Source organism: Bos javanicus, chromosome 19 (genome assembly GCF_032452875.1).
Source record: "Bos javanicus breed banteng chromosome 19, ARS-OSU_banteng_1.0, whole genome shotgun sequence".
NCBI classification, from domain to species: Eukaryota; Metazoa; Chordata; class Mammalia; order Artiodactyla; family Bovidae; genus Bos; species Bos javanicus.
Genome location: NC_083886.1, coordinates 11,258,740 through 11,286,444, shown reverse-complemented (window position 1 = coordinate 11,286,444; position 27,705 = coordinate 11,258,740). Strand labels below are relative to the sequence as shown.

The window sequence follows — 27,705 nt, the reverse complement described above, 5'->3', positions numbered from 1 at the left end:
ACAGTTTTTTTAAAGGGAAAAATGTGGGTGTTGGGAGGAGAATCTCAGTGAATTGAGGCAAGAGGTTGGGTTCTGCATCATTCTGACAGCATGCAGATTGGGTGCCTCTCCCTTCAGATTTATCAGTTATCTTGCCCATGTGATCAAGGATTGCTTGGGGGCGCCATTGGAAGTAGCTTGCTTTAGTTGCTCAGTTGACTCTTTGCTACCCCATGGACTATAGCCCGCCAGGCTCCTCTGTCCATGAGGATTCTCCAGGTAGGAATACTGCCCTTGCCCTCCTCCAGGGATTGGAAGTAGAGAGCTAGTCAGTTTTTTCAACTGCTTAATTCTTCATTCTTCTTTTTATCTAAGAAAAGAATCAGCAAGGCAAGGTGTGCATTCAGGAGAGGAAGAGTCAGAAGTTGGATTAAATTGCCTCATGATCTCATTCCTATAATTAGGTTCTTTGAAGGTTAGAGGACAATAGATGGGCAGACAGGAAAGGGGCAAAGAGCTGCATTTACTCTCCCCGTAAACTCCATACTCAGGAACCCTTACTTCCCATCTTCCCCTTCCCCTTATATCCTGGTAATTGCTTATCTATTTTGTCTGTATGGATTTGCTTCTTCTGGACTTTTCATATAAATGGAGTCACACAACATCAAGTCTTTTGTATCTGACTTCTCTGACTTAGCATAATATTTTCAAGGGCCATCCATGTTGTAACATGTCTTTTTTCATTTTGTTTTAAGGCTGAATGATACCTCATTGTTTGTGGGTACCACTTTTTGTTTGATCTACTCTTCAGTTGATGAGGACTTTGATTTTTTATTTCTATTTTTTTGGCTGTAATAAATTATGATGCTGTGACTATTCATGTATGTTTTTTTGTGTGAATCTATGTTTTTATTCACCTTAAGTATATGCTTAGGAATGGAATTGCTGGATTATATGAGAACTAAGTTTAATTTTTTGAGGCATGGCCTTACTGTTTTGTGGGCTTTTCTGATGACTCAGTGGTAAAGAATCCTCCTGCAACACAGGAGACTCGGGTTTGATCCCTGGGTTGGGAAGATCCCCTGGAGGAAGAAATGGCAACCCACTCCAGTATTCTTGCCTGGGAAATCCCATGGACAAAGGACCCTGGTGGGCTATAGGATCGCAAGTAGTCAGATATGACTGAGCACGGCACAGCAGGAGCATACAGTTTTCACAGCAGCTGCACCATTTTACATTCTTCCGCCACGTATAAAGATTCCAGTCTCACCGTATTCTTAGCAGCGCTTGTTTTTGTCCATCTTTTTTCCCTTTGTCCAGCTGGATTATCTTGGTTTCCTTGTCAGAAATTAATTATATTAATTTTTGACCATAAATATAAGGTTTTTTTTCTGAACTCTGAATTCTGTTCCATTGATGTTTTTTTTTTTTCCTTTACCACAGTATTGAATACTGTAGTTTTACAGCAGAGTTGTGAAATCCTACAAGTGAGTCCTCAATTCAAGATTGCTTTGAAGTATTCTGAATCTTTTTCATTTTTCTATGAATTTTAGGATCAGCTTGTCAATATTCACAACATCAACAATGAAAAGACAGCTGAAATTTTTATAGGGATTGTGTTGAATCTGTGTTGTAGACCAAGTTTGGGAATAATGCTGTGTTAGCAGTATTGAGTCTTGCAGTTAATGAACACAGTATTTTCCCTCTTTTCTTTATTTCAACAATGTGTGATAGTTTTCCGTGTTCGGGTCTTACATTTCTTTGTTAAAATTTTCCCTAAGTATTTTATTCTATTTGATGCTGTTAATGGAATTGTTTTCTTAATTTTGTTCTCAGATTATTTACTGCTGTGTAAAAAGTCAGTTGGTTATTGATCTTATATCCTGCTACCTTATTGAACCTGTTCATTACCTTTTAATGCATCTCTCCTGCTTTCTTATTTCTTTTTATTATTTTTCCATCTTCTTGAGTCTATGCATGTTTGGTCCTTTCGTTTCAGGTTTGGTTTTTTTTTTTTTTAATTTTATACATTTTCCTCTAATTACTATTTTAGCCACAGACATCTTAGTGTATTATAATTGTGGTTTATTTCTAATTCAGCATTGATTTATTTTTAACCCAATAATGTTTTATAGTTTCCAAGTGTTTTGGTGGTTATTGTTTTGTTCTTGGTACTTTGTTTAATTGAATTGAGATTGGAGTTTGTGTCTGGTATGATTTTTCTTTTGGAGTTCACTGATAATTTTCTACTTTTGTAAGAACACAAGCAATGAAATAGGAATGTTTTTGGCATAAAACCCCAAATAAACCAATTGGGACCAGAGTGTTCTGTTTATTTTTGGACACAGTAGATGGGAATTCCTTCCATATATGGTAAGATAAAACCTTTCTCTGGTTGCCTAGGTAGTAAGTTTTGTGCCATTTTATCATAATCAGAAATGTTTTAAAATGTCTTTGCAGCCACAAATAAGAAGAGTCATTCACCCAAGCCCGCTCGGTCCAGTGTAGCAGGTAGTCTGTCTCTTCGAAGAGCAATAGACTCTGGGGAAAATAGCCGTTCAAAGGGGGACTGTCAGACTCTAGCTGAAGGTGAGTTTGGAGAGTTCAAAATGTAATTTTGGTAGATAGATGTCTGTTGAAACTGACCTTATGGTATAGCTGCTTTAAAGGCACCAAATGCTGGAACTCAGGTTGAAAACCCCTTGATCGCGTGACAGAACAGACCATCAGTAAGAAAGTGCGACCGTCAGGCTTCATGTTCTGGACTCCTGAGATTTAAATACCTGGCATCAAAAAGTTGTTTTTGAGTTTTCCTGCAGTTTAAAAATGTACATATAATGAGATCTCCTGAGTGGAAACTGCAGTGTGGGACACCAGGGTTTGATCCCTGGGTTGGGAAGATCCCCTGGAGAAGGAAATGGCAATCCACTCCAGTACTCTTGCCTGGAGAATCCCATGGACAGAGGATCCTGGTGGGCTGCAGTCAGTGGGGTCGCAAATTGTCAGACACAACTTAGCGACTAACATAACCATAAGTGGAAACCAGAGAGAGAACCTTTTTTGTTTGCCTTCCTTCTGAATATACCCTTCCTTTTTTGTAGTCTCCCCGGGAAGCTCTCAGTCTGGGAGCAGGCACAGTTCTCCCCGAGCCTTGACCCATGTCAGTATCAGTGACATTCTGCCGAAATCTGAAGATCGGCAGTGTCAAGCTTTGGATTCAGATGCTGTCGTGGTTGCAGTTTTCAATGGCGTACCTGTTGTTGAAAAAAGAAGAAAAATGGTCACCTTGGGGTAAATGAAGTTCTTTTGTTTATATAATAGAATAATAGCTAGTAGCTTTGGTTGGCACTTATCTACAATGTAATAAAATAAATTTCTACTTTGTTAATTTTTTAGCAGATTATTTGTTTATTGTATTAAAAAGGAACTTTTAAAGTATCAGAGACATTCCTTTTTTCTTTAACTGAATGAGATAGTAGCAGAAGTTCAGTTTGGGTAAGTTAGAGCTCATTTTCACTGAAGTTAGGATAATAATGTATCCTTGTGTGATCTCTTTATTGTGGGGTTTTGAGTCAGCTTTTTTCCCCATCTGTCCCAGGCTTTTCAAACTCCTTTGTGCTGGACTTTATTGTGGCCCATAGGTCATTATAGGAATTTTGTGTGGAACAGAGACCTTCTGGCAATTTAATTTTACCACTGCTTTTCTGCTTTCATCTCATCCTTTTTTCCTTTTATGAAAGTACCCTCAAAATACATAGTTGGAATTTCCTGAAAAGGTTTATATACATGGTCATTAGTACCTTTATTTCTCTCCCAGGAAACATGAACTCAAATCCCAGTCATGTCAGTTAAACTTCCATCAGCCTAAGAGAGTGAATGTGGGGTGTATTGTCTGTGAATGTGCAGATGAGCCTTTAATATCCATCTGCTCATCTATTTTATGGCTGTTAAATATCATTTCTAATTTTAAACAATGGAATAGTTTTACCTTGGAGACTTTGAAAAGAACTTTGAATTAAATTTAGAGAAAGATTAATATCCCTTAAATTTACTTTATTTCATCGAGTTTTTAGATCTGAATAATTACCAAATCTAAAAGGACAACTGGTGGCTTTGCTTTCTGCTTTGGCTCAGGTTTAAGCAGGGAAATGTGACAATCACTGGAGATTGTCTTGTCCTTCCCATTTCCTAGTCTGGTTTTACACAGGTTCCTTTTAAGATGAAAGCTGTAACTAGCTTTTATATTTTGTTACAGAGGTTTATATCTGCCTTTAGTCATAAAGATTAAATGTGTACGAATGTATAGTTTTTGTAGACTGTAAAATCCTTTATAATCGTGTAAAGCTCATAGCCGTAACCCCCCTCATTTTATGGTTAATTATACTGCCAGCCTGGCTCATGTGATGTTTTCTAGCTTGTGTCTTTTTTTCCTTGCCTGATTTAAGGTAGCATAAGCAAAAATTTTAAATACTAATAATAAATGGTTCAAAATGGAAGTTAAAAAAAGAATATTAAGTTTCCCCATCTTTCTCCCATCTGCTTTGTTTTCCAGCCCCCTGCCCACACACATTCCTGCTGTTCTTAATTTTTTATATATGCTGTGTCTTCTCAGTTTTCATGCATATTTAAATAACTGCGGCCGTATAGTTTTTTTCCTAATAAAACTGGTACACCTTATTTTCTCATTCAGTATACCTTAAAAGTCTTTCCATATTGGTGAGAACATGTTATTATTAGTATTTTATTTTTAAATGAAGGATAATTGCTTTATAGTATTGTGTTGGTTTCTACCAAGCATCAACATAAATCAGCCATAGGTTTACCCATGCCCCCTCCCACTGCACCATCCCTCCCACCTCTCTCCCCATCCCAACCACCTAGGTTGTTACTGAGCCTGTTTGAGTTCCCCGAGTCGTACAGATTCCCCTTGGCTGTCTCTTGTATGTGGTTATGTTTGTTTCCATGTTACTTCCTCCATCATCCCACCCTTTCCCTCCTCCCCTGCCAGCCATGTCCATAAGTCTGTTCTCTATGTCTGTGTTGGTAAGGACATATTATTAAGGACGTCCATTTCTATTTATTTTTAGGAATTCTTGAGATAATTGTAGATTCACATGCAATTATAAGAAAGGATAGAGAGAGCATGTGTACCTTACATTGTTTCCCCTAATGATAACATTTTGCAAAATGCTGATATATTGTCTCAGCCAGGATATTGACATTGATGCAAGCTACCACTTTATAACCTTTCATTGTAAGTGAATCTTTTAAAAGTAAAATTTGAAATTTAGTATTAAACCCCGATGCTCCATACCCTATTAGTTTGCTCAGAAGGAAGGAAATCTAGATTATCATATCACTGACAGGTTATACCAAAATATAAGGTCATTTCTCCCTCTTTGAGGACTAATGCTACAGGAAGTCGTCTGGAAGGAATGCAAATGACTGATTTGGAAAATAACTCGGAAACTGGGGAGCTACAGCCTGTTCTACCTGAAGGAGCTTCTGCTGCCCCAGAGGACGGTAAGGCATGAGAAAGTCATAACTGGCGGGAAGCGGAATACTCGTCTCTTTGGTGCTGGTGCGGAGTGGTTGGTTTAATGAAACAGTTACTGAGGTGTTACCTACTATTTGACATGCTTCATCTGAAAATAGCATTCATTGTGCCACTGAGTTTGATTCACTAGGGCATTAATTACAGGGGAAGGCAAAGTAGTTGACTACATAAAAGGATATATCTTACTAGAAGGGGCAGTTTCGAGGGGAATATCTGCAGATACTTTGTTTGCTCATTCATTAAATGTGTTATGCTACCTACATGAGGAGGCATTGAAGTTTTTCTAGATATGAAAGATGACATTGGATATATTCTGTGTCTTATGGGAAAAACATGCTTTGTCTTTTTAAGTCAGTCTTGGTAAATGTTTGTAGGTTGCTTTGCTCTTTTAGAAGAATTGCAAACTTTAAGCACTTGAAAAATGCTTTATTGACTTCTGCTCTGCCAGTTCATTCTCAGTTACATTTCTAATATTTGTCTACAACTTCTTCCAGATTCATTATTCTTTATCTTAAAGCATAGGAGGCTTTGTAGTTTTGAGTTAACAGATGGTGCTTGCAGCGAGGCTGCGTGCGTTGCCCTTGCTTGTCCTTTATATGTGAGCAGAAAAGCACGTCAACTTTGTTAATGATATTTGACATTGGAATTTTTTTCATTTCTCTGTGAAACTGCCATGTACAACCTCTGCATTCATTTGAATTTCAATGATTGATGAATTGTAGCTCAAAGCATGTGATGAAAGGGGCCGGCATCTACCTCGGACTGCCCTGTGAGAGGGAGTGTGGGTGTTAGCATTTTCAAGTTTTTCAGCTTTAAAGAACACTAATCATTTTGTCTTCTATCTTGGTGCTCCTGTGGTAGGCAGCATTATTTCAGTAGAAGAGATTAAATAGAAAGGATTTTTAGAGTGAAGTGTTGATTTGAAAACAATAGGAAAAATATATTATGTTGATCTTGATAGAAAGGACCTATAGTGATTTGCCAGTAGGGATTAGCTAGTTTCCATGTATTTATGCATACTGGTTATAAATTGTGATGACTTAAATTGTTAACAGAATATGCTTTAATTATAGGCTCCTGTTTATGCAGCATTTGTGAAATGCTTCTAATTTGTCTGGCATTGTTTTGATGCTGGTGATAAAGTAATTCCTGAACCTACTGCTGAGTTCACGGTTTCTCTGCCTTGATGCCATTGACATTTTGAGATAGGTGATTCTTTGTATTCGGGGCCTGCCATTTGCCTGTAGTCTCTTTAGCAGTTTTCTTGGCTTTTAACCACTAGGTGCCAGTAGTACCTTCCCTAAATTCCAGCAGCCAAACAAGGTCTCCAGACATTGCCACTGTCCCCTGGGAGGCAGAATCTTCCCCAGTTGAGAACCACTGATTGAGGTGAAAACTTGAACCAGGGGTGACAGTTCCTTAAGAATCACTTGCCAGAGTGGGTTATACTTATACATGGGAGTGGGTTATAGTTACACATCCCGCATCTCAGGGGTGCTGGGTATGTGTTGGTGGTGGTGGAGGGGAGCAGAGAGAGTAGTTGAAAACCCCCGGTCAGGTGTTGAGAGACTAGTTAACAGCCAATTATAGTATGGAACGATCAGTGCCACGATAGCATATATAGGGACTCAGCTAATACGTGGGCTTCCCTCGTGGCTCAGTGGTAAGAAATCTACCTGCAAGTGCGGGAGATGCGGGTTCAGTTGCTGGATTGGGAAGATCCCCTGGAGAAGGAAATAGCAACCCACTCCAGTATTGTTGCCTGGAAAATCCCATGGAAATAGGAGCCTTGGGGGCTGCAGTCTATGAAGTCGAAAGAGTCAGACACGACTTAGCAACTAAACAACAACTAACAGGTATGTAATAATAAAAACAATAGATAGTATTTCCAAGCCCTGATGGGGATGTCAGTGCAAACCTACATGGTGGTTACTTTTATTATCTTGATCTTACAGGTGACTAGGCTGAGGCCTAACGATGTAACTTACCTTACTTAGTCACAGAGCCAGTGCTCTTAACTGTCACCTCTCTACTAGTCTTTGGAAAGATCATCCTTAGGGATGAGTATGAATTAGTACGAGTTAGGTGAAGACTGGTGAAAGATGAAACCAGACCAGAGTGGAGGCAGAGGTCAGATCATGAAGAGTTACACTGTGTGTCTAGCTAGAATCTGGACTTTGTCTTTTGAATGGGATCTAAGCAAGAAGTGAGATAATAAAATTATGTTTTAAAATTCCTACTCTGGTTGTGCTGGAGACTGGGAATGGGGTGTGGAATTTGGGACAGAAAGACTGGTAAGAAGCCTGTTAAGTGAAACTCAGTGAGAGATGACTTGCACTTTTAAATTTCAGCCTTCATCTCATAATTTCACATTTCTCAATTTTTCTATATAAATAGCTAGCCAGCCCCAAAAAACCCCATAAGTTTTGACATTAGCTTCATTTCATTTCTTTTTTTAAAGGTGATTGTTAACAGCCTATCCTAAACTGGAGCAAGTCATTTGCTTGGCCACATTTAGAATCGCCTATGCACTTTCATCCCGGTGGCTCAGAAGTAGAGAATCCACCTGCAGTGCAGGAGGTACAGGATTCGGGTTTGATCCCTGGGGTGGGAAGATTCCCTCAGAGAAGGAAATGGCAACCCACTCCAGTATTCTTGCCTGGAAGAAATTCCACGGACAGAGGAGCCTGTCGGTTACAGTCCGTCGTCAAAAAAGAGTCACACACCTGAGCGACTGGGAACACATGCACTTTCAGGTCCCTGAAGCTGAGATTCAGTGCTGTCAGTGCCACTCAGGAACTCACTCTTCTTATGTAAGGAGGGTTGCAGTGATGCAGAGCACCTAGAACTCAATAAGAAAAGTTGCTGTAAACATGCAAATCAGTAGTGCCAAGAAAAGCTACCATTGCAGGTTGCTGGTGAACAGTTCATTTACCACTGGAGTCCCAGGCTAGGCGGTGAGGAGACTGGAGGAGGGGATTAGGCAGACTGAAGGAGCTCTGTGCCTTTTGGATTTTGCTTTATGAGAGAAGAATGGGGCCTTCCTTACTGCGGTGGGTATTATTCTGTCAGCAGCAGGAGCCAGTTTTCAAGAAACCTTTATTTTTCACACCAGTAAGCCTTGGTGAAAAGTTGAGTGAGGTAGTCCTGTGTCTGTGCTTAGGAAAAACAGGGCTCTTTGTTCTTGAGCAGAATGCCTAGAAGAACATTCTCTGTGCCGCGTCACTGTAAATTGGTGTCTCTCTCCTCCTCTTTCTCCTCCCTACTGCCAAGCTGTTTGAAGAAACTTTAAATAAGGCATTCTTTTTGTTACTAGCTGGGAATTTGGGACAGCTAAAGCAGTCTTTTAAATGTTACTGAGGGTCAATAAAACGTGACATTTCTTAGACATGACAGTCATCAACAGGCCTTTTCCTTTCTAACTGGGATCATATGGGACAACCTTGTATAATCTCCTGGTTAATGCCCACGTTCCAAGTCTTGTCCCTCCCAGTTGATACCCTGCAGAAGTCTATAGGTAGACCAGTTTCTTCTCATGTAAGTTGCAAAACCCCAGTGTAACTTGCTTCCTACGGTATAAGCAGGAGGAAGATTTACTGTCTTGTATTAACAGGAAGTCTCACCTAACTCTGGTCGGACAGTATCAAGGCTGGAAAATTTAGCTGTTTAATGTCATCAGAGCTTCCCTGGTGGCTTAGATGGTAAAGAATCTGCCTGCAATGTGGGAGACCTCGGTTTGATCCATGGGTCAGGAAGATCTCCTAGAGAAGGGAATGGCAACTCACTCCAGTATTCTTGCCTGGGAAATCCCATGGACAGGGGAGCCTGATGAGCTATAGCCCATGGGGTCACAAAGAGTCTTTTACTCACTTTCAGTGAGAGTCTATGTCATCAAGAACCTGTTTTCTCCAACCACCTCCATTCCCCTTTCTTTTGCTCTGCAATTCTAAGCAAGTTGACTTTGCTCCCCTCAGGATGGCAAGGTGGTTGCTACAGTTCCAAACTTCATACGGAATCAGAATAATGTTCTGGGTTTAGTGGAACATTATATCATTTTCTATGTCTCTATTTATCAATAAGGAGAACCTTTCTTAGAGTTCATCTGATTAGTCACTAGCCAAAGGAAAGGAAACTTGACCAAATCTAAACATTTGTGATTCCCCTCCCTGATCCACTCTACCTGGACACACGAAGCTTTGACTAGATGGACCTTTGTCAGTAAAGTAATTTGTCTCTGCTTTTTAATATGCTGTCTACATTGGTCATAGCTTTTCTTCAAAGGAGCAAGTGTCTTTTAATTTCATGGCTGCAGTCACCATCTGCAGTGATTTTGGAGCCCCCCAAAATAAAGTCTGTCACTGTTTTCACTGATTCCCCATCTATTTGCCATGAAGTGATGGGACCGGATGCCATGATCTTAGTTTTCTGAATGTTGAGTTTTAAGCCAATTTTTTTGCTCTCCTCTTTCATTTCATCAAGAGGCTCTTTAGTTCTTCTTCACTTTCTGCCATAAGGGTGGTGTCACCTGCATATCTGAGGTTATTGATATTTCTCCCAGCAGTTTTGATTCCAGCTTGTGCTTCATCCAGCCCAGTGTTTCTCATGATTTACTCTGCATATAAATTAAATTAGCAGGGTGACAATATACAGCCTTGATGTACTCCTTTTCCTAATTGGAACCAGTCTGTTGTTCCATGTCTGGTTTTAACTGTTGCTTCCTGACCTGCATACAGGTTTCTCAGGAGACAGGTAACGTGATCTGGTATTCCCATTTCTTTAAGAATTTTCCAGTTTGTTGTGATCCACACATTTAATGGTATCTTAAAATGATTATCATTGACAGCCAGTTGTGTGAAAACTTCTTGACACCTTCTGGTAGGAGTAAGAAAAGTCCTGTATTCAAATTTCTTAGAGTTGGTGAAATCTCACTAGTTTGCTGTACCCTTTAATGCAGTTGATACACACTGTAACATATGGGGCAAAGCACGTAGCAGTAGGTGGTGATCTGCTGCTTGACAATAGCTGCTTTCATTTATTTGACCTTATGTTGCGTGTACTTGCTCTCACTGCCATCAGGCAGTGGTTGTACAGGACCCAGGACCTGTGACCTAGAGGTCAAGAGACCAATTTGGTTTTCTCATTCACAGAACTAGGGAACTTCCAATCTTAGGACTTGATAAAAGACCAAAAAGTATTTTCATGCAGGAATTCCTTTCCAACATTTCTTGGGAAATGCATGTTTTTCTGAATCCTGAGAAAAATGAGTCAAGAAATAAATAAACTGAAAAAGTTATTCTTATTCTCCTGTTAGAGTTAATCTTTAACAGTCAACACAGCATCATGGGGACTTTTCTGGGGTCCAGTGGTTAAGACTCCATGCTTCCATTGCAGGGGGCGTGGGTTCAGTCCCTCGGCAGGAAACTAAGATCCCACACGCTGTGCGGGATTGAGATTAAACTAGAAAACAGCAGCAGCAGCACAGAAACATACGACTGTTCTGGAAGAATCCTCTTATGGCAAGTTGAACATACAAACTGGAAATGCTGATACCTAGAATCAAAGCTTAATAAGATAATAGGAGCACCTTGCAAAGAAGCAGTTGCAGTCAAGTCTGTCCTGGCTATAGCTGTTGCCATTTTATGTGTTCATGGCCCTGCCTGCTGCTATGTAAATATTAATGAGTCTATCCTATCTTATCCTATACCACAGGGGTCCCCAGCTTGTTACAAATAGGACTGCACAGCAGGAAGTGAGCAACAGGCAGACATACCCCCATCCCACATCGGTCCATCTGTGAAAAAGTAGTCCCTGCTGCCAAAAAGGTTGGGGCCTACTGCTGTACAGGGATCCTTTGTGTGTGCTCCAGGAAATAGGAAGTTTCGGAAGCAAAGTGTTCTCATATTGGCATTTTTGACATGTGATTCCACGTAGTGCTCTAAACCTTGCTGAGAGTTTAAGTGTGACGTTTTCAACTATTACCTAATAACGTTCACAGAATGTTCCAGTATTTGAATATTTAGTGTCGGCTACAGTTTTTGTAAATACTACAAACTAACCAAAAATTTCAAAAGATATGTAATAAAGAATTTGAAAACTATTTTAAGTATTTAAAGAATAGCTTAAGATTTTGGGAATTCCTGAGGATTCCAATTCCTCGTTTTTGAATCCTGGAGGTTAATATGTCTCGGAATTCAGAAACACTGGTACCAAGAGGTCAGATTTGTGCTTGGAGTTTCACTGTGCTGTGCTTAGTCGCCTAATTGTGTCCGACTCTTTGCAACCCCATGGACTGTAGCCTGCCAGGCTCCTCTGTCCATGGAGATTCTCCCAGGTGAGAATACTAGAGTGGGTTGCCATGCCCTCCTCCAGGGAATCTTCCCAACATAGGTATCAAACCCAGGTCTCCCTCATTGCAAGAGGATTCTTTACCCTCTGAGCCACCAGGAAGGCCCAAGAATACATTGTTGTTGTACTAGTCACTTAGTCATGGCCGACTCTTTGTGACCCTGTGGACTGTAGCCCGCCAGGCTCCTCTGTCCATGGGATTCTCCAGGGAAGAATACTGGAGCGGGTTGCCCTCCCTTCTCCAGGGGATCTTCCCAACCCAGGGATTGAACCTGGGTCTCCTGGACTGCAGGCACATTCTGACCCCTTGGAAGCCACTAGAATACACTTGCTTGTCGGTTTTAGAGTTTCGGCAACATTTCTGTGAAGGGCCACAAGGTGGAGGTAGTGCTTCACGCAAGGAGCTGGTTTGGGCTCTAAACAGTCTTGCTCTTGAGAATGTGGATTGGACCCCTGGGAAGGGAAGATTCCCCGGAGAAGGAAATGGCAACCCACTCCAGCATTGTTTCCTGGGAAATCCCATGGACAGAGGAGCCTCCTGGGCTGCAGGTCTTGGGATCTCAAAGAGTCAGTCACGACTGAGTGCACATGTACTTGACTCTTTAAAGCAGGAAGGTTTTTTCCTTTGCTGAGAAAGGAGATTTTAGAAACATCCAGCCTGTATCTTCAAAATGTTTAAGGGAGAAGTAATACTATACAAACTCTTCTTAAAAACAGAAGAAGAGGAATTCACCGGTAAAGCCATATGGGACTACAGTTTTCTTTGGTGATAATTTTTTTAAACTACCAAGTTTCATTTCTTTTAATGCTTAACATACCTATTCAGGTTATCTGTTTTTACCTGAATGAATTTTGGCAGTTTGTGTCTGTCAAAGGATTTGTCCATTTCATCAGTGTTCTTGACTCCATGAACATAAAATTTTTTATACTGTTCCCTTATTATCCTTTTAATGTCTGTAGATTCTGTAGTGATGTTCCCTTTTATTTCTGATATTGCTGATTTTGTTTGCTCTTTTTTACCTTAGTCTGCCTGAAAGCTTTTGAGTTTTGTTGGTTTGTTTTTGCCATGCAGCATGTGGCACGATCTTAGTTCTCTGACCAGGGACAGAACCCACATCTCCTGTGGTTGAAGCATGGGGTCTTGACCACTGGACCACCAGGGAGGGAACTATTCCCTTTTTATCCTGCTGTTTGTTAACCTCTGTTTTATAATGCTCATTTCATTGTTCTTTAACACTGATTAATTTCCTCTTTCACTCATGCTATTAATTCATCTATTAATAGTTTAATTTTAACAACAATGTGTTAGTAATTCTTTGAAAATCTATCTTTTCCCACAGAGAAACACAGAATCACGTGGTCTCTTTCCCGTTATTCTATGAAAATGTGTGGCCCTGCCCTTGTGGCATCTGTGTGCCTGCTGACTCACTTTAGGCAGGCTGTCTGCCTTGTTTGTAAAGTTTGGTTGGAACATGTCTTTTTGAGACTTTTACCACCCTTTGTAGAAAATTTGAGTATTCATTTTTTTTTCCTCCTGTGATAGTAATTGTGACCTGGATTGTGGAAGTTTCCTACCACAGAGGTCTTTTAAATGTTTCAGAAGTGTTCATGAGTGTTTTTTAGATCTGCTTCTGTTAGATAATTTCAACATGATTGATATTTGTTGCTTATCTTTACCTGGTTTTTCACGTGCTGAAATAATTTTGGAATGATTTCTGGATATTTTCTTAAAAAATAATTTTATTTACTTTTTGGCTGTGCTGGATCTTCACTGCTGCATGGGCTTTGCTCCAGTTTGGTGAGCGGAGGCCACTCTGCTTGTGGTGCTCGGGCTTCTCACAGCGGCGGCTTCTCTTGTTGAGGAGCACGGCTCTCGGGCCCGCGGGCTGCAGTAGTTGAGGTTCCTGGGCTCTAGAGCTCAGGCTCAGTGGCTGTGGCACCCTGTGAGATCTGCCAGACCAGGGAGGGAACCCGTGTCTCCCGCCTTGGCAGGCGGATTCTCCACCCCGAGCCACCAGGGAAGCCCCCGAGACATTTTTCATATGATTTGTGTGAGACCCTGGGCCTCTTTTAAATCTGTCAGTTTGTTGCTACTTCAGGTTCTTATCTACACCAGTAGACGTGATTACAGAGTCCTCAAGTAGCTACTTCATGCGCGTTCTGTCAAGGTTCTGTAACTTCCTTCAGTGGAGAAGATGGGGTGGAATGTGTACATTGCTTCATCTTACCTAGAATCTTCCCTCCAGAGGATTTTACATTTGCTTTATTCAAAAACACTAGCTCCTGACCAATTTTTATGTTCCTTTCCTGAGATTTGAACTGAAACCGTAAATTCCAAACCTAAATTAGGCACACTGCCCTTTGTTTGAATTCTGAGGTGAACTGACCACAGAAACCAGACAAAATTCCCTGCTGTCTTCCTGTGACAGTAGACATATTTAATTACTCTTTCAGTGAGAGTTTTAGTTTTATGCTTGGAGTGCAGATTTAGCCTCAGTTTCATCTCCCTTTCTGTGGTGGATCCAGTGTTTTTTTGCCTGTTCCGAACAGAGGATTTGATTCCCTGGTGACTCAGACGGTAAAGTGTCTGCCTGCAATGCAGGAGACCCGGGTTCAATCCCTGGGTCAGGAAGATCCCCTAGAGAGGGAAATAGCAACCCACTCCAGTGTTCTTGCCTGGAAGAAGTCTATTAGGAGAAGCCTAATAGACTACAGTCGCTAAAGTAGCAGAAAGTTGGTCACAACTGAGTGACTTCACTTTCAACAGAGGATTACAGATTTTCCGGGACTTCCTGGTGGTCCAGTGGTTAAGACTCTGTACTTACACCGCAGGGGGCGTGGGTTCCATCCCGCACACAGTAGAGCTGCGAAAACAAACACCTTTCACAGCAGGCTCTCTGGGGTGACATCATCTACCCCACTATTTTCCTTATCCTTTTTTCTGCTGTACCATGGATTTCCCTTTTTTCTTTTAAATATAGCTGTTCATTAAAACTTCAAGATTTTTTTTTATCTAGCATTTATAAGGGTTTATAGCAGAAAGATTTTTCAGATTTTCTTGATCTCTGTCTTGTGGAACTAGAAAAATCCTATAGAACTTGTCTTTTAAAACCAACTCATGCACGAAAACAAAATCGGAGGCCCACATGGGATAGTAACTCACTTATTGCTAAGATTACTGGAATTTGGTGTGCACACGTGTAGATATAAGTGTAAATGTATGTTTGTGTTTATACGTGTTTATATTTGTGTATATTTTAGGCTAGAAACTACATTGAATCAGGATTAAAAGAGCGCCTGTTATCTCATGATTATCAAGGGGGAAAAAACTATCTGCTTTGGAAAAGATATATCAGTATAATGAAATTAATACTGGCTTTCAGTTAAAAGTTTTCAGACACTTTGAGAAGAAAAATAAACACAGCTCTAAATAACTAAAGAGAACTGAGTTTTGTGCAGTTACTTTTTCTTTGCTTTGTTTGCTTGGTATCTTCTATTATCTGGGCATTCAGTGTAAAATTCCGAAGAATCTCAGTTTAGGGTAAGGAGGCTGCCTTTTTCTTGACGTGGTTTCCTGTCAGACATGTTCTCTCCTTCTTCCCTGCCAGGAATGAGTAGCGACAGCGACATCGAGTGTGACACCGAGAGCGAGGAGCGGGAGGAGCGCGCCGGCATGGGCGGCTTCGGCGACGCTTTCATGGCGCAGCCCCCAGACGAAGGTGCAGCACGTGGTGTCGCGGGGCTTAGTAAAACCGTCTCTGCTGCTGCTGCTGTTTCCTTTGCTTCTGTTTCTGCTTCGCTGCTTCTGCTTCTTTTTCTTTTTTAAATTACTGTCATTTGTGAGACAACATTCTTTGGGGTAGACTAAATGATGAGTACTGAAAAAATTTGGTAGGCTGTATTTGCCTGGTCAGACACCTGATGAGGCATGCTACTTAATGGGCAAGGCTGATGTTGACAACCTGCTTTGGTACAGCCTATGACCTGAGAATAGCTTTTACATTTTAAAGAGTTGTTTGGAAAAAAAAAAAAAAACGGCAAAACAGAAAAGAATTTCCAGCAGATCCCGATAGTGGCCTGTAGTGCGTAAGTGTTAGCCAGCCCTCTTGGGAAGTTTCAGATACTTGATTTTCTTTTTTCTTTTCAGAGATACTTGTAGCCTAGCTAATAAAGTAAGTTTTTAAAAGACAGCCTTTTCCAGGGACTTCCCTGGTGATTCAGTGGTTAAGAACCCGCTTTCCAATGCAGGGGACGCAGGTTCAGTCCCTGGTCAGGGCACTAAGATCCCACATACATCAGGGCAACTAAGCCCGTGTACAACTAAAGAGAAACCCACAGGCCGCGACTAGAGAAGCCTGAGTGCTGCAGCGAGAAATCTCGCAGGCTGCGGTGAAGATCTCCTGTGCTGCAAACTAAGACCCAGTGCAGCCAAGTAAATATTAAAAAAAGGCAACCTTTTCTGATTTTAGAAATGTGTGCAGATTATAGAATCGTTGATTTACCTCTTCTTCCAAAAAATAAAAAAGTCTTAGGAAAAAACTGAGAGAAATCCGTTATTAGTTTTATTTTAGATGTCCAACATAATGATTCGATACATTGCAAAATGATCACCGCGATAAATTTAGTTAACGTGCATCGCCCATTGTTAGTATTTTATCCAGAGACCTTAATGGTTAATCTGAGCATTCCTCTGTAAGCACTCCTGGAATGACAACATTGTCAGGCTGATGTTAATTGTCATCTTTTATTTTACAGATTTCCCTGATATGCTAGTGTCTTTTTCAATACAGAGCCAAGTGTTTGATGATTTTTAAGTATTAAGGTATTCTTAGTAACTTTCTCTGCTTCTAAAAGAAGCAGCCAAATTTGAGGCAAAGTTATTTTGAGTGTTGGTGGGTTTTTGTAGTGATGTTTGCATGCTCAGTTTAATTGACTTGGAAATACATTTTATATTTACAAAATCATCCTTTGAGTGTCCATCATCATCGTTCCTTATTCCGTTCTTCAGCTGCTGCCATGGTGTCCCCAGGGGACAAAGTCAGGCAATGCCTTTCGTCTTCTAATTATGGGCATCTGTTAACACATTTTGGTTTTTTCTCCTTTATTTTCCTTTTGTGTTTGTTTATGCTTGACTCTGATAAAGAATTCTCTAAGAATAGAGATTTGTTTACAACCCAGCACATCTTTCTTTATCACTTAAATAACACACTTGCTAAGGTCACTTAGAGATATGGGAAAGAAAATACGAGTCTTTAAAAATTGTTAACTGTTTTTTATCATTTTCTCCTAGATACACATTCCAGTTTTCCTGATGGTGAACAAATAGGCCCTGAAGATCTCAGCTTCAGTACTGATGAAAACAGTGGAAGGTAATTTTCAAATCAAGAGAACTGACTTGTAAGCCTCCTTGACCCCGAAATTGGCTGTCGTTGGTGCTCAAATTTGTCAGTGGTCAGATAATCAGATTTTTTTCACCATCTCTACTTGAAATAGTAATTGAGACTTTAGAAAGTAGCACAATCCTAGTATAAAACATTAATACAAAGGAAAAAATTAAATGTGGGAAGAATTCTGTGTAATGTAATGAAATAACAGTGTAGCCTAATTAACTTAGTAAATTGGCGTATTCCTAAGAGGCAGTTTGTCTGCTACGACAGAAGGGCAGTTAACTGCCAGGAATGTACCCCGAGGTAGTGCATGCACTTAGTGAGCTGCTCCGCGCCGGTGCTCTCCTGTCCTGGCTAGATCCTCAGTTCTGTTGAGATGACCGCCTTTATAGTTTGGGTTTTAATTACAGTTTCTAGTTTCATTAATGCCTATAGATTAGTGAGCAGAAATATCACTTCTGTGTAGATTCTGCCCTGAAGACACTTTATGTGAGTAACTGAAGCAACACTAGACTGAACATCCTCTTTGGAATGTGTCGGCCGCCTGAGGTTCCGCTTCTGTTCTTATTTGCTCAGTGCAGGCGGGCACACTGATGGCACACATGCTTTCTTTCGTGTGACTTTTACAAATGCAGTTTTAAATGAATTAAGTTAATGTGGATTGGTTATGTTCTTGGTCATATAAACACATATAAGAACATTTAAAATTATTTCACTTTTTTCCTGCTTCTTACCAAACAACTGCAGAGCAACAGGTATTTTAAAACCCTGTTTTTTCCTTTGTTTTCATTAGCTGGACATTGATTTCAGTGTCCATACATTTAAAGATTCCTACATATTATACATGAAAGTGTGCCACAACATTCACTTCTGTACTCAGAATCAGTCCAGAATTATTGCCAGACTTCCCCGTTGTGCTCCTGCAGCTGTTTTTGAGCTGCTATACCGTTTGTGAAAAGCACACTGAAAGCGGACGAAGAGACTACTGTAAAAGCATGAGTGTGTAGACATTTGAGAGGCATTTCATCTGCGTGTTTTTTACTTAATGAATATTGTTCCCTTTTCCATGTCTAGTGTCTTGCCGAATGCTGTGATTCATGGTTTGCTTTTGTTCAAAACAGTTTGCACTTTTTGTTAATAAAATGAACTTGAGAAAATGTTATGTCTCTGCAATTTATTAAAACTGGGACAGGAAGCCCTCCTTTTCCTAATCCTATTGCCTGTGTGTAGTAGATGCTTTTGAGCTGTTAATAGATGCATAGGGAAGTTAGAAGACATAATCTCATAATCTCCATAATGTATGTGGTTACTTTTTCTCCTTAAATTAGTTGGAAAATTTTAAGTAGTATAATCATATGAGAAATAAAAATTTAGCATTTGCTTACTGTCATGATAACAATGATGTGCCATTATATAGTTAGTAAGTAGCTTATTGTGCAATGGTCTAAAATATTACTAATAAATTCTTCACATTTCATTTTCTGTTAGCTAGAGATGCATTTGTGTTTAGTACATTTTGATGAGATCATGTTTTAAATCCAGCTTTGTCTTATTTCTACACTGCATTGTAATGGGTAAAGCTGTTATGTAAGAATTTTGTCTCATTAGTGTTGAGAGCAAGTCATTTTAAGAATTGATATTGTAGGGTTTCTTTTTTTTTAAGTGAGTCTTACCAGAATTCATAAACACACATGTGATTGACTCTACTTTGAAATTCACTGTTGCATAGGTGTTTCTTGACCTGTATTTGATATAGAACTGAGTGCTTTTCTGTGTACCTGTGTAAGTTCTTATTTTCAAAATATGGAAAACCACATATGGTTAAGAATTAAGAGAAACCTGAGAAGAGACCATTCATTTGGGGAAATTTGTAAGAGCTTTTAGCACGAATGATTTAACCGTGAGACTCTCGGGTCATTACTCTGTATGATAGCATCCTAAGCTGTCCTTTTTTCCTTTGTTAGGGGGAGATGTCCAGTTTTGTTTGTTTGCAAATTGTAAATGTTCTTAGCCTTTACTCTTATTTTTCATGACCTTAAAGTGGATTCCCCAGAATGACATGATGATATATGAATCGCAGAACGTTTGGCTCTTGAGTATTTGGGGGCTTTGCTTACGCGCTCAGGTTGTGTTAAGAGCATCGAGGAGTGCTGCGCTTGTTCCATACGGACTGAGAACTGGTTGAGACCCTTTGACATTGGTCGAGTTTGAGTTTACTATGTCAGCAAGACTGTTTTTGTTGTTATAGCTATAGGAGATTTTGAAGGTATTTTTTATGCATGACAAAAATTTTGTAGGGAAAATTACTTGAATTTAATTGGTATATTGTCTTCTCATGTATTTTAGAAACTCAAGCCATTTGTACCATATTCTGATTCTATATTAATATTAAAGTCTATACCTTGAAAAGCTTAAAAAGTAAGCTTCTAAAGAAATGATTTGTAACTGCCCTCCTGGCATGAAATTCTCTATTTTTATAATTAAAGTTGACAGAGGGTTTCATGGAAAAAAAAAACAAAAACCAACAAACTTATAGGTATCTAAAGGATGTACTAGAAAACAGTTCTCCTGTGACGAAGATCATGTCATGTCTGTTTTGTTGGTTATAGCTCACTTCCAGTATTGTTGTTTGTGAATTTAAAAATAGAAAGAAGTATGTAGCGTATATGAATTCACACCATCCATTGAGGAAAACTTCTGGGGCATAAATTAACAAGTGTCTATCTGGCATTTCCTCTAGGGGTGAAACAAACTTCTAGCCTTGAGCCAAATCCCTACCGCTATCTGTTGGAAATAAAGTTTTGTTGGAATGTAGTCACATCCATTCACTTACAGATTGTCCACAGATGCTTTTGCCCTGCAAAGGCAGAGTTGAGTAGCTGCTTAGGCAACCTAATGGCCCTTGAGCCTAAAATATTTACACTCTTACCCTTTGCAGATAAAATTTGCCAAGTTCTACTTTGTCATTGATATGTCATTGATATGTCCTTCAAAGTGAGGGAGGTAGGTGTGAGAAAGGGCATTATTTTTAACTCAAAAAGATCAAACATTTGATTCGTTGTTTTATGCTTAGTTTTTGTGATATGGGGTATTGGGCATCTGCTATTTGATTCATTCTGGGATCCTGATAAGACTGAAAGACCTAAAGATTTCCTCAAAAAATGGAAGGACCTATTAGCTTTTAGTGGTGGGATCTTTGGAAAAACAGTTCCTTCCCCGATTCCCAGCCGTGTCACCTGCACCCGACTGTCAGTCTGCACCCGCCTCCATGGTGCTGCCAGGAGCCCTCCTCCACCTTCCCTGCGGTCGTCTCACGCCAGTCTCGCCTCTGCTAGGTGTTAGGAAGCAGTGAGGGAGGGGAGAGGCACAGAAGAAGACAGCAGTTCTTCCCCCTCTCCCCACTGGTGCTTCCTGAGCTGGTCTGCAAGAGCTCTGATAAAAGACCTTCCCCCGTCTTCCCACTTTCGACCGTCATCACCCACAGTCTCCGAAAGTCATGACAGTCGACCCAAATTTCCAGTCAGTCACTCTACTTGTCCTGCTCTCTGGTACTTTGTATTCCTTAACAGAATCCCAACTTAAAAAAATGTTTTTCCCCTCCTTTTGTTGAAGGGCATAGTTTTTCTTGGTTTCATCATTTAGTTTAGTTTGTTTTTTTAAAACATTTATTTCTTGGGTTGCGCCGGGCCTTAGTTGTGGCACCTGGGATCTCCACTGCAACACGGGGGGTCTTCAGTTGCCGCAAGCGAGCTCTTAGCTGTTGCACGCGGGATTTAGTTCCCTGACCAGGGATTGAACCTGGGCCCCCTGCACTGGGAGCGCAGAGTCTTAGCCACTGGGTTACCAGGGAAGTCGCATCATTTGGTATTTTCAATCTCAAGTTTGGTCCTGGAAGATTGTCCAGAAGAGTATTTTCTCCTGGACTTAAAGATGTAAGTGTAATGCACGCGTTGTGCCCAGGTGTATTGCTTCTGTACAACAGAGTCATTGAATCTGTAAGTAACCTTTGAGGTGGATGAACTGTGTGTTGTGCCCATTTGGCAGAGAAATAGGAGATCCAGGGAGGCTGTTCCGCACCACTGGCAGGGATGCCGTGAGGTGCTGGTTGAGTACTTCTTCCAGTTTGTCGCAGTTGGGCCAAATCCAGCATTTTGATGCCTAATAGTTAAAAACCTAAATATTGTCTTTTTTTAAAAAAAAACTTTTAATTTTGAGATAATTTTAGATTTATAATAGACGTGCAGAAATCTTGAGAGTGTTCCTGTACACCCAGCTTCTCTTTTAAAAAAAAATTCATTTAATTGGAGGCTAATTACTTTACAATATTGTAGTGGTTTTTGCTATATACTGACATGGATCAGCCACAGGTGTACATGTGTCCCCCATCCTGAACCCCCTCCCACCTCCCTCCCCATCCGATCCCTCAGGGTCATCCCAGTGTACCGGCTTTGAGTGCCCCGTTTCATGCATCGAACTTGGACTGGTGATCTAATTTTACACCTAAAGCAACTAGAAAAAGAAGAAATGAAGAACCCCAGGGTTAGTGGAAGGAAAGAAATCATAAAAATTAGGGCAGAAATAAAAAGAAACAGAGGAGAGTACAGCAAAAACCAACAAAAGTAAAAGCTGGTTCTTTGAGAAGATAAATAAAATAGACAAAGCATTAGCCAGACTCATCAAGAAAAAAAGGGAGAAGAATCAACAAAATTAGAAATGAAAATGGAGAAATCACAACAGACAACACAGAAAGCCATCAAAGACTGTCAGCAACTGTATGACAATAAAGTGGACAGCTTGGAAGAAATGGATGAATTCTTAGAAAATGTAACCTTCCAAAACCGAAACACCTTCTCTTTTTGTGAACAGAGTACGCGACCACAGAAGAGTAACCAAAACGAAGGTGTCGGTCTTATTTACAAACTAGTACCCAGACCACTGACAGCTTTCGTTCAGATTTTACCGGTTACTCCTCACACGTCCTCTTCCCTTCCCGGAGTCCACAGCGCAGTGAGCTGTCATGTCCTAGCGTCCCCCAGTTCAGGCTCTTGCCCCAGTCTTCCCTTACCTTTCATGACCTTGACATTTTTGAAGTGGACCGGTTATTTCTAAGTGTTACTTATGTATTTATGGCTCCGCTGGGTCTTCGTAGCAGGGGCCGCTCTCTCGCTGTGGTGCTCGGGCCTCCTGCGGCGGGGGCTTCTCTTGTGCCGCACGGGCTTCAGTATTTGCCACGCACTGGCTCCGTGCTTGCTGCACACGGGCTTGGACTCATCCTGGACCAGGGATTGAACCCACGTCCCTGGTATTGGCAGGCAGATTCTTAACCACTGGACCACCGGAAAAGCCCCCAGTTATTTTATAGTGTTCTTCTGCTTGGGCTCATCTGATGTTTTTTCATCTTAAGTTGGAATTCTGCATTATTAGAAGGCTTCTACAGAATGCATTGTATCAGGGCCTGTATGCTGCAGATGTTTATGATTGATATTGTTAACCTTAATTACTTGGTTAAGGTGGTATCTGCCAGGATTCCCCACTATTTACTATTTTTTCCCTTTGAATTACTAAATACTTTAAGGGCGAATACTTTAAGGATATGCAAGTATCCTGTTTCTGCTTAAACTCTTACCCACTCATTCTAGCGCCCAGCAGCACTAGGTCTGGTGGGTCTTGCCTACAGCAGTTATCACTGCAGTGGTCTTACGGTAGTTTTCTAGTCCCCTAGTTTCTTTGACATTTATTATTAGAATCCTGTTTGACAAGTTGTCCTTTCTTCTCCATTTAGTTTATTCAGCTGTTTGTATCTGTGTGGATATTAATTTTATTCTTTTGAGTTATGATCCAGTATTGCCATTGTTTTACAGTTCAGTTTTCTAGTTTTGGCTGTTCAAAGCTCTTCCAGCTTGGCTCCTTTACTCTTTTGATCTTGATCTTGTATCCTTCTCCCGCCTTCCCTTTCCATCCTTCCTCTCAATAAGATGCTCCAGGCTTCTCTTGAATTTTCCTTGCCTTTTGGAGGGACAGTGATACTTAGAAACACAGCTCTGGGTGCTGATTTGCTTCCTCTTACTAGAGTGTTGTTGGGTAGAAGAGGAAACATCCGCACTCCTTCTAAAGCACATACTTGTGTGCATCATGTATGTGTATGTAAACAGCATGTTTTAAGGAGAAAAACCATGTGTCCCATCAAAGCACTTTTCCAGTTCTTTAGATCCAGTTTAGATCCTGAACTGTGACACAGTGGCTGTATAGGATCATAACTCAAAAGAACAAATATCCATGAGTCCACACAGATATACATGAACAGCTGAATAAACTAAATGGAGAAGAAAGGACAACTTGTCAAACAGAATTCTAATAATAAATGTCAAAGACATTAGGGGAATCTAACCCTAATGCATTGGTTGCTTTCTTTCCTGTTCTCTTCAGGCTGATGGTGTGATTCATTTGTAATACAGTCAGATTCATCTGTTACAGTCTGTATTCTGTCCTCCTCCACACATCCTAGTTGATTTTAAAATTTACATACATTAAAATTTAATCTTTGTGGTATATGCAGTTGTTTGGAAAACAGTTCAGTCACCCCCCAGATTCCCCTGTGCTGGCTTTGGAGGTAGGTCCCCCTTGTGCCCCCTCAGCCTTGGCAACTGTCCTTTCAGTGTTCCCTTTTCCAGACTGTCATATAAATGGAATCACACCGTACGTAGCCTTTCACTTAGCAAAATGCTAAGTTTCACCTACCTAGTTGTGTGAATCAGAACTTTATTCCTTTTTAACTGCTGAGTAGTATTTCACTGTGTGGATGTATGCAATTTATTCATTTATCCATTGTAGGACATTTTGGATTTTTCCTAGTTTTGCATGATTATGAACTTTACAAACATTTGTGTATAGGTTTTTGTATGAATATAAGTTGTCTGTGTCTAGTGTAGTGTTTGCCTTGGAGTGGGATATGTAATAAAGAATTTGGTCTTTGTCCCTAGTTCCTGGGATACAGCCTCTTAAGTCCTTGGAATTTCCTGAGTGATTGGGGTGTTTGTTGTTACTTATGGTGGGTTCTGGTAGCTTCATGAGATAAGACGGGGACTGGCCTTGCCAGAAAGACTAACAACCTTGTGACTAGAGGATTGGGCCTCTGAGTCACATAGTATTAGCCTAGATAGTTCAGCCTTATTGCCAGTGAGTTAGTCACGCTTACGTAATGAAACCACAGTAAGGACTGGACACTGAAGCTCAGCTGAACTTCCCTTGTTGGCAGCACCCTACACACCTGGCTGCTGTGGGAGGGTGCGCTCCTGATCACAAGAAAGCCCCACACTCGGGCCCTCCTCCACCTCAGCCCGTGTCTGTCCTTTGGCCTGTTCTGATTGGTATCATTTGGCTATAATAAAACTGGAATTGTAAGTATTTTCCTGGGGTTATGAGTTTTTCTAGTGAATTGTCAAAGCTAGGAGAAGGATAGTGCGGGCCCTAAACTTGGTATTTGAAGTGAGAGCAGTCCTGTGGAGGACTTTGCCCTTAACCTGTGAAGCTGGGCCTAACCCCAGATAACTGGTGTCACAACTCGTTGCACTCAGTCATGTAGCAGGTTTCTGCTTAACTTTATAAGAAAAGTGCCAGACTTCCAGAAGGCACTGCCATTGCGTTCCCACCAGCAACACATGAGGGTTTCCAGTTACGCATATGTTAGGCTGATATAGTTCCACAGCTCTTATTTGTTCTGTTCTGGATTTAATTTGCTTTCATTTTTCCTTTTTTTTTTTCCTTATCTTGTGTTTCATTTGGTTTTTTTTAAGCGTTTTGTTTCCTCTGTGGCCACTCACTACATTTTTGTTTTTTTAGCTTAAAATTGATCTGGCTGCACTGGGTCTCCGTTGCAGCACAGGCTTCTCTAGTTGTGGTGCAGGGGCTCTAGAGTGGCGGGTGGCGGGGAGCTCTAGAGCGTGCCAGCTCAGCAGGTGCAGCACTGGGGTTATGTTGCCCCATCGCATGTGGGGTCTTAGTTCTCCCACCAGGGATCTAACCCACCAGGGATGCCCTGCATTGGAAGGTGGATTCTTAACCACTGGACCACCAGGGAAATCCCATCAGTTAGGGTAATTTTTATGGACTTTTCTTTAAATTTACTTATTCTCTTCTCAGCGGTGGCAGATCTATTGATTAGGCAGTCAAAGACACCCATCATCATTGCTACAGTATTTTTAATTTCTGGCATTTCTGTTTATTAGTTTCTCTTTGCTGAAATCACCCATATGATCTTGCATATTTGCCCGTTATTTCCACAACATATTAACCAAGGGTATGTGCACGCTCAGTCATCTCCAGCTCTTTGTGACCCCATGGCCTGTAGCTCACCAGGCTCCTCTGTCCATGGAATTTTCCAGGCAAGAACACTGGAGTGGGTTGCCATTTCCTTCTCCAGGGGATCTTCTGCATTGGCAGGCAGATTCTTTCCAATGCGCCACCTGGGAAGCCATAGTTATTTTAATTTCTGTCAGTTCCAAAATCCTTGTCAAGTCAGTCTGAAGTTATTAAGGAGATTTCCCTGTGTGTATAATAGAGCCTTATTAGTTATCAACTTTATATATTTCAGTGTGTGTATCAATCCCAGTCTCCCAGTTTATCTTGTAACTTTGTTTTCTACATCTGTACTATTTTTGTATTAAATTCATTTGTACCATTTTTTTAGATTCCACATATAAGCGACATTTATCTTCCTCTTTTACTCAGTATGACAGTCTCTAGATGCATTCCTGTTGCTGCAGATGGCATGATTTGTTCTTTTTGTGACTGAGTAGTATTCCACTGTATCTGTCCACCGCGTCTTCTTTATCCGCTCCTTCGTCAGTGGACGTTTAGATCTCACGTCCTGGCTTTTGTAAACAGTGCTGCAGTGAGCATTGGGGTGCACTGTGTGTTTTCAAATTATGTTTTTCTCCAGATTTATGCCCAGGAGTGAGACAGCTAGATCATAATGGTAGTTCTATATTGAGTTTTCTAAGGAACTTCCATACTGTTCTCCACAGTGGTTGTACCAGTTTACAGTCCCACCCACAGTGACTCAAATCACATTGGCTCCAGCTCAACAGGCTCAAATTACAAAGGTCCCCATGGGGGCCCCGGGAGGGGAGGCCACCTGGACAGAACCTGGGAGAGGCAGGCTCCCTGCTGGCACCCACCACCCTGGTTACTTTACTCAGAAGAATACATTTTTTCTTGCTTTCAGATGCGTCTCTGTATTTCGCTGAAAGCAACACATTTTGTGTAGAACAGTAGTTTGGTGAATGGTTTTTATGCCTAAAAATGGGCAGGCCTGCTTAGATCTGTACCACAAGAGTTTGAATGAATCTGGTTAGGAGTTGCGTTTGGTTTGCGGTTCATCACTGCTGTGATCAACCTTCGTGGCGTTGCGTTCTAGAGCAGTACACTGCTCTGGTAATTCCCTCCCCGGCAGAAATGCAGTGTCTCTTCTGACCCTGAATTTTGTACTGTGCCTCCAAGTTAACGTCTCTGCAGACTTTTGTTGCTCTGCTGTCGGCCCAGAACTGTTCTGTTCTTTGAAGCTCGACTGCATGTGGGTCGGGACTGGCATTCTTGGATTAAGGTGCCGTGTTACTTAGTGTGTATTTACAGCTATTTACAGGCCTGGCGATATTCCTCCTCCCCAGGAGTAGGGTTTTGCTCCCTCCCCTGTTCCCTTCCATCAGCTTGTCACAGGTGCCCTCGGGGCAGCGTCCGTGGCTCTCTCCTGCACAGAACGACGACGCTTGTGTGAGCGAGCTGAGGGAAGGGTGATGGGCCCCCGCGGCCCCCTACATCCCACTGCTGGACCTGCTCCGCCCCGACCTTTCCTCTGAGTCCTGGTAGGGTTTGAAAGAGAGGGCGGACTCCACCGGTTTCCCGCAGCTCCCTGGACGCCCCCGCTCTGCCTGTATCTGTCAGCACTCTCTCGCTGAATGGCTGGCTTCCAGAGCTGCCCTAGAGAAACCAGTGCTGAGGGCGCTGCTTGCCCAGAGGCGCCGGCCCCTCTTCAACTTGGGCCAGTTGCAACCTCAACTCTGATGAGTGTGAAAAAAGTCATAATTTGAAGTAAATCTGGCTTTTATTTAGAAGAGTGGAAGCAGTATTCCCTTTAGCTCTACATTTTAGAATTGGAAGCTGGAAGTACCGTGGTTCTTATAATTTTTTAATTAAAAACATAAGTAATTCAGATTCAGGGTTCAGAAAGTAATGGGCCATTTTTAGTTTTCTATCCAAAAATATTTTTAATTATAAAAGTGATGAGATTATAAAAAAACCTAGGAAATAGAAAACTGAAAAAGCCATGTGTGTTTGTGTGCTTCAGAAAGAGATGTTCCTTTCGAACCTAGAATACCAGTAGGGGATTTTTTTCAAGTATAAATAATACTTACCAAAATATTGCTTTTCTTTCATTCCCTA

At 41.1% G+C, this 27,705-nt stretch overlaps 1 protein-coding gene across 7 annotated transcripts in view; it reads left to right on the top strand.

Annotated features, from left to right (window-relative positions):
- TRIM37 (tripartite motif containing 37) overlaps positions 1-27,705 on the top strand; it is a 151,135-nt gene that overhangs the window by 120,249 nt on the left and 3,181 nt on the right. For 3 of the 7 annotated variants that reach the window (XM_061390155.1, XM_061390158.1, XM_061390162.1), the window contains 6 exons: positions 2,440-2,568; positions 3,081-3,270; positions 5,384-5,502; positions 15,490-15,600; positions 17,172-17,250; positions 17,735-18,425. In XM_061390155.1, the coding sequence (XP_061246139.1) occupies positions 2,440-2,568; positions 3,081-3,270; positions 5,384-5,502; positions 15,490-15,600; positions 17,172-17,250; positions 17,735-17,765 (659 nt within the window). In that variant the 3' untranslated portion in view covers positions 17,766-18,425. Of the gene's footprint in view, positions 1-2,439; positions 2,569-3,080; positions 3,271-5,383; positions 5,503-15,489; positions 15,601-17,171; positions 18,426-27,705 lie in introns of those variants that run through there. The other 4 variants (XM_061390160.1, XM_061390156.1, XM_061390159.1 and 1 more) reach the window with 2 other exon arrangements.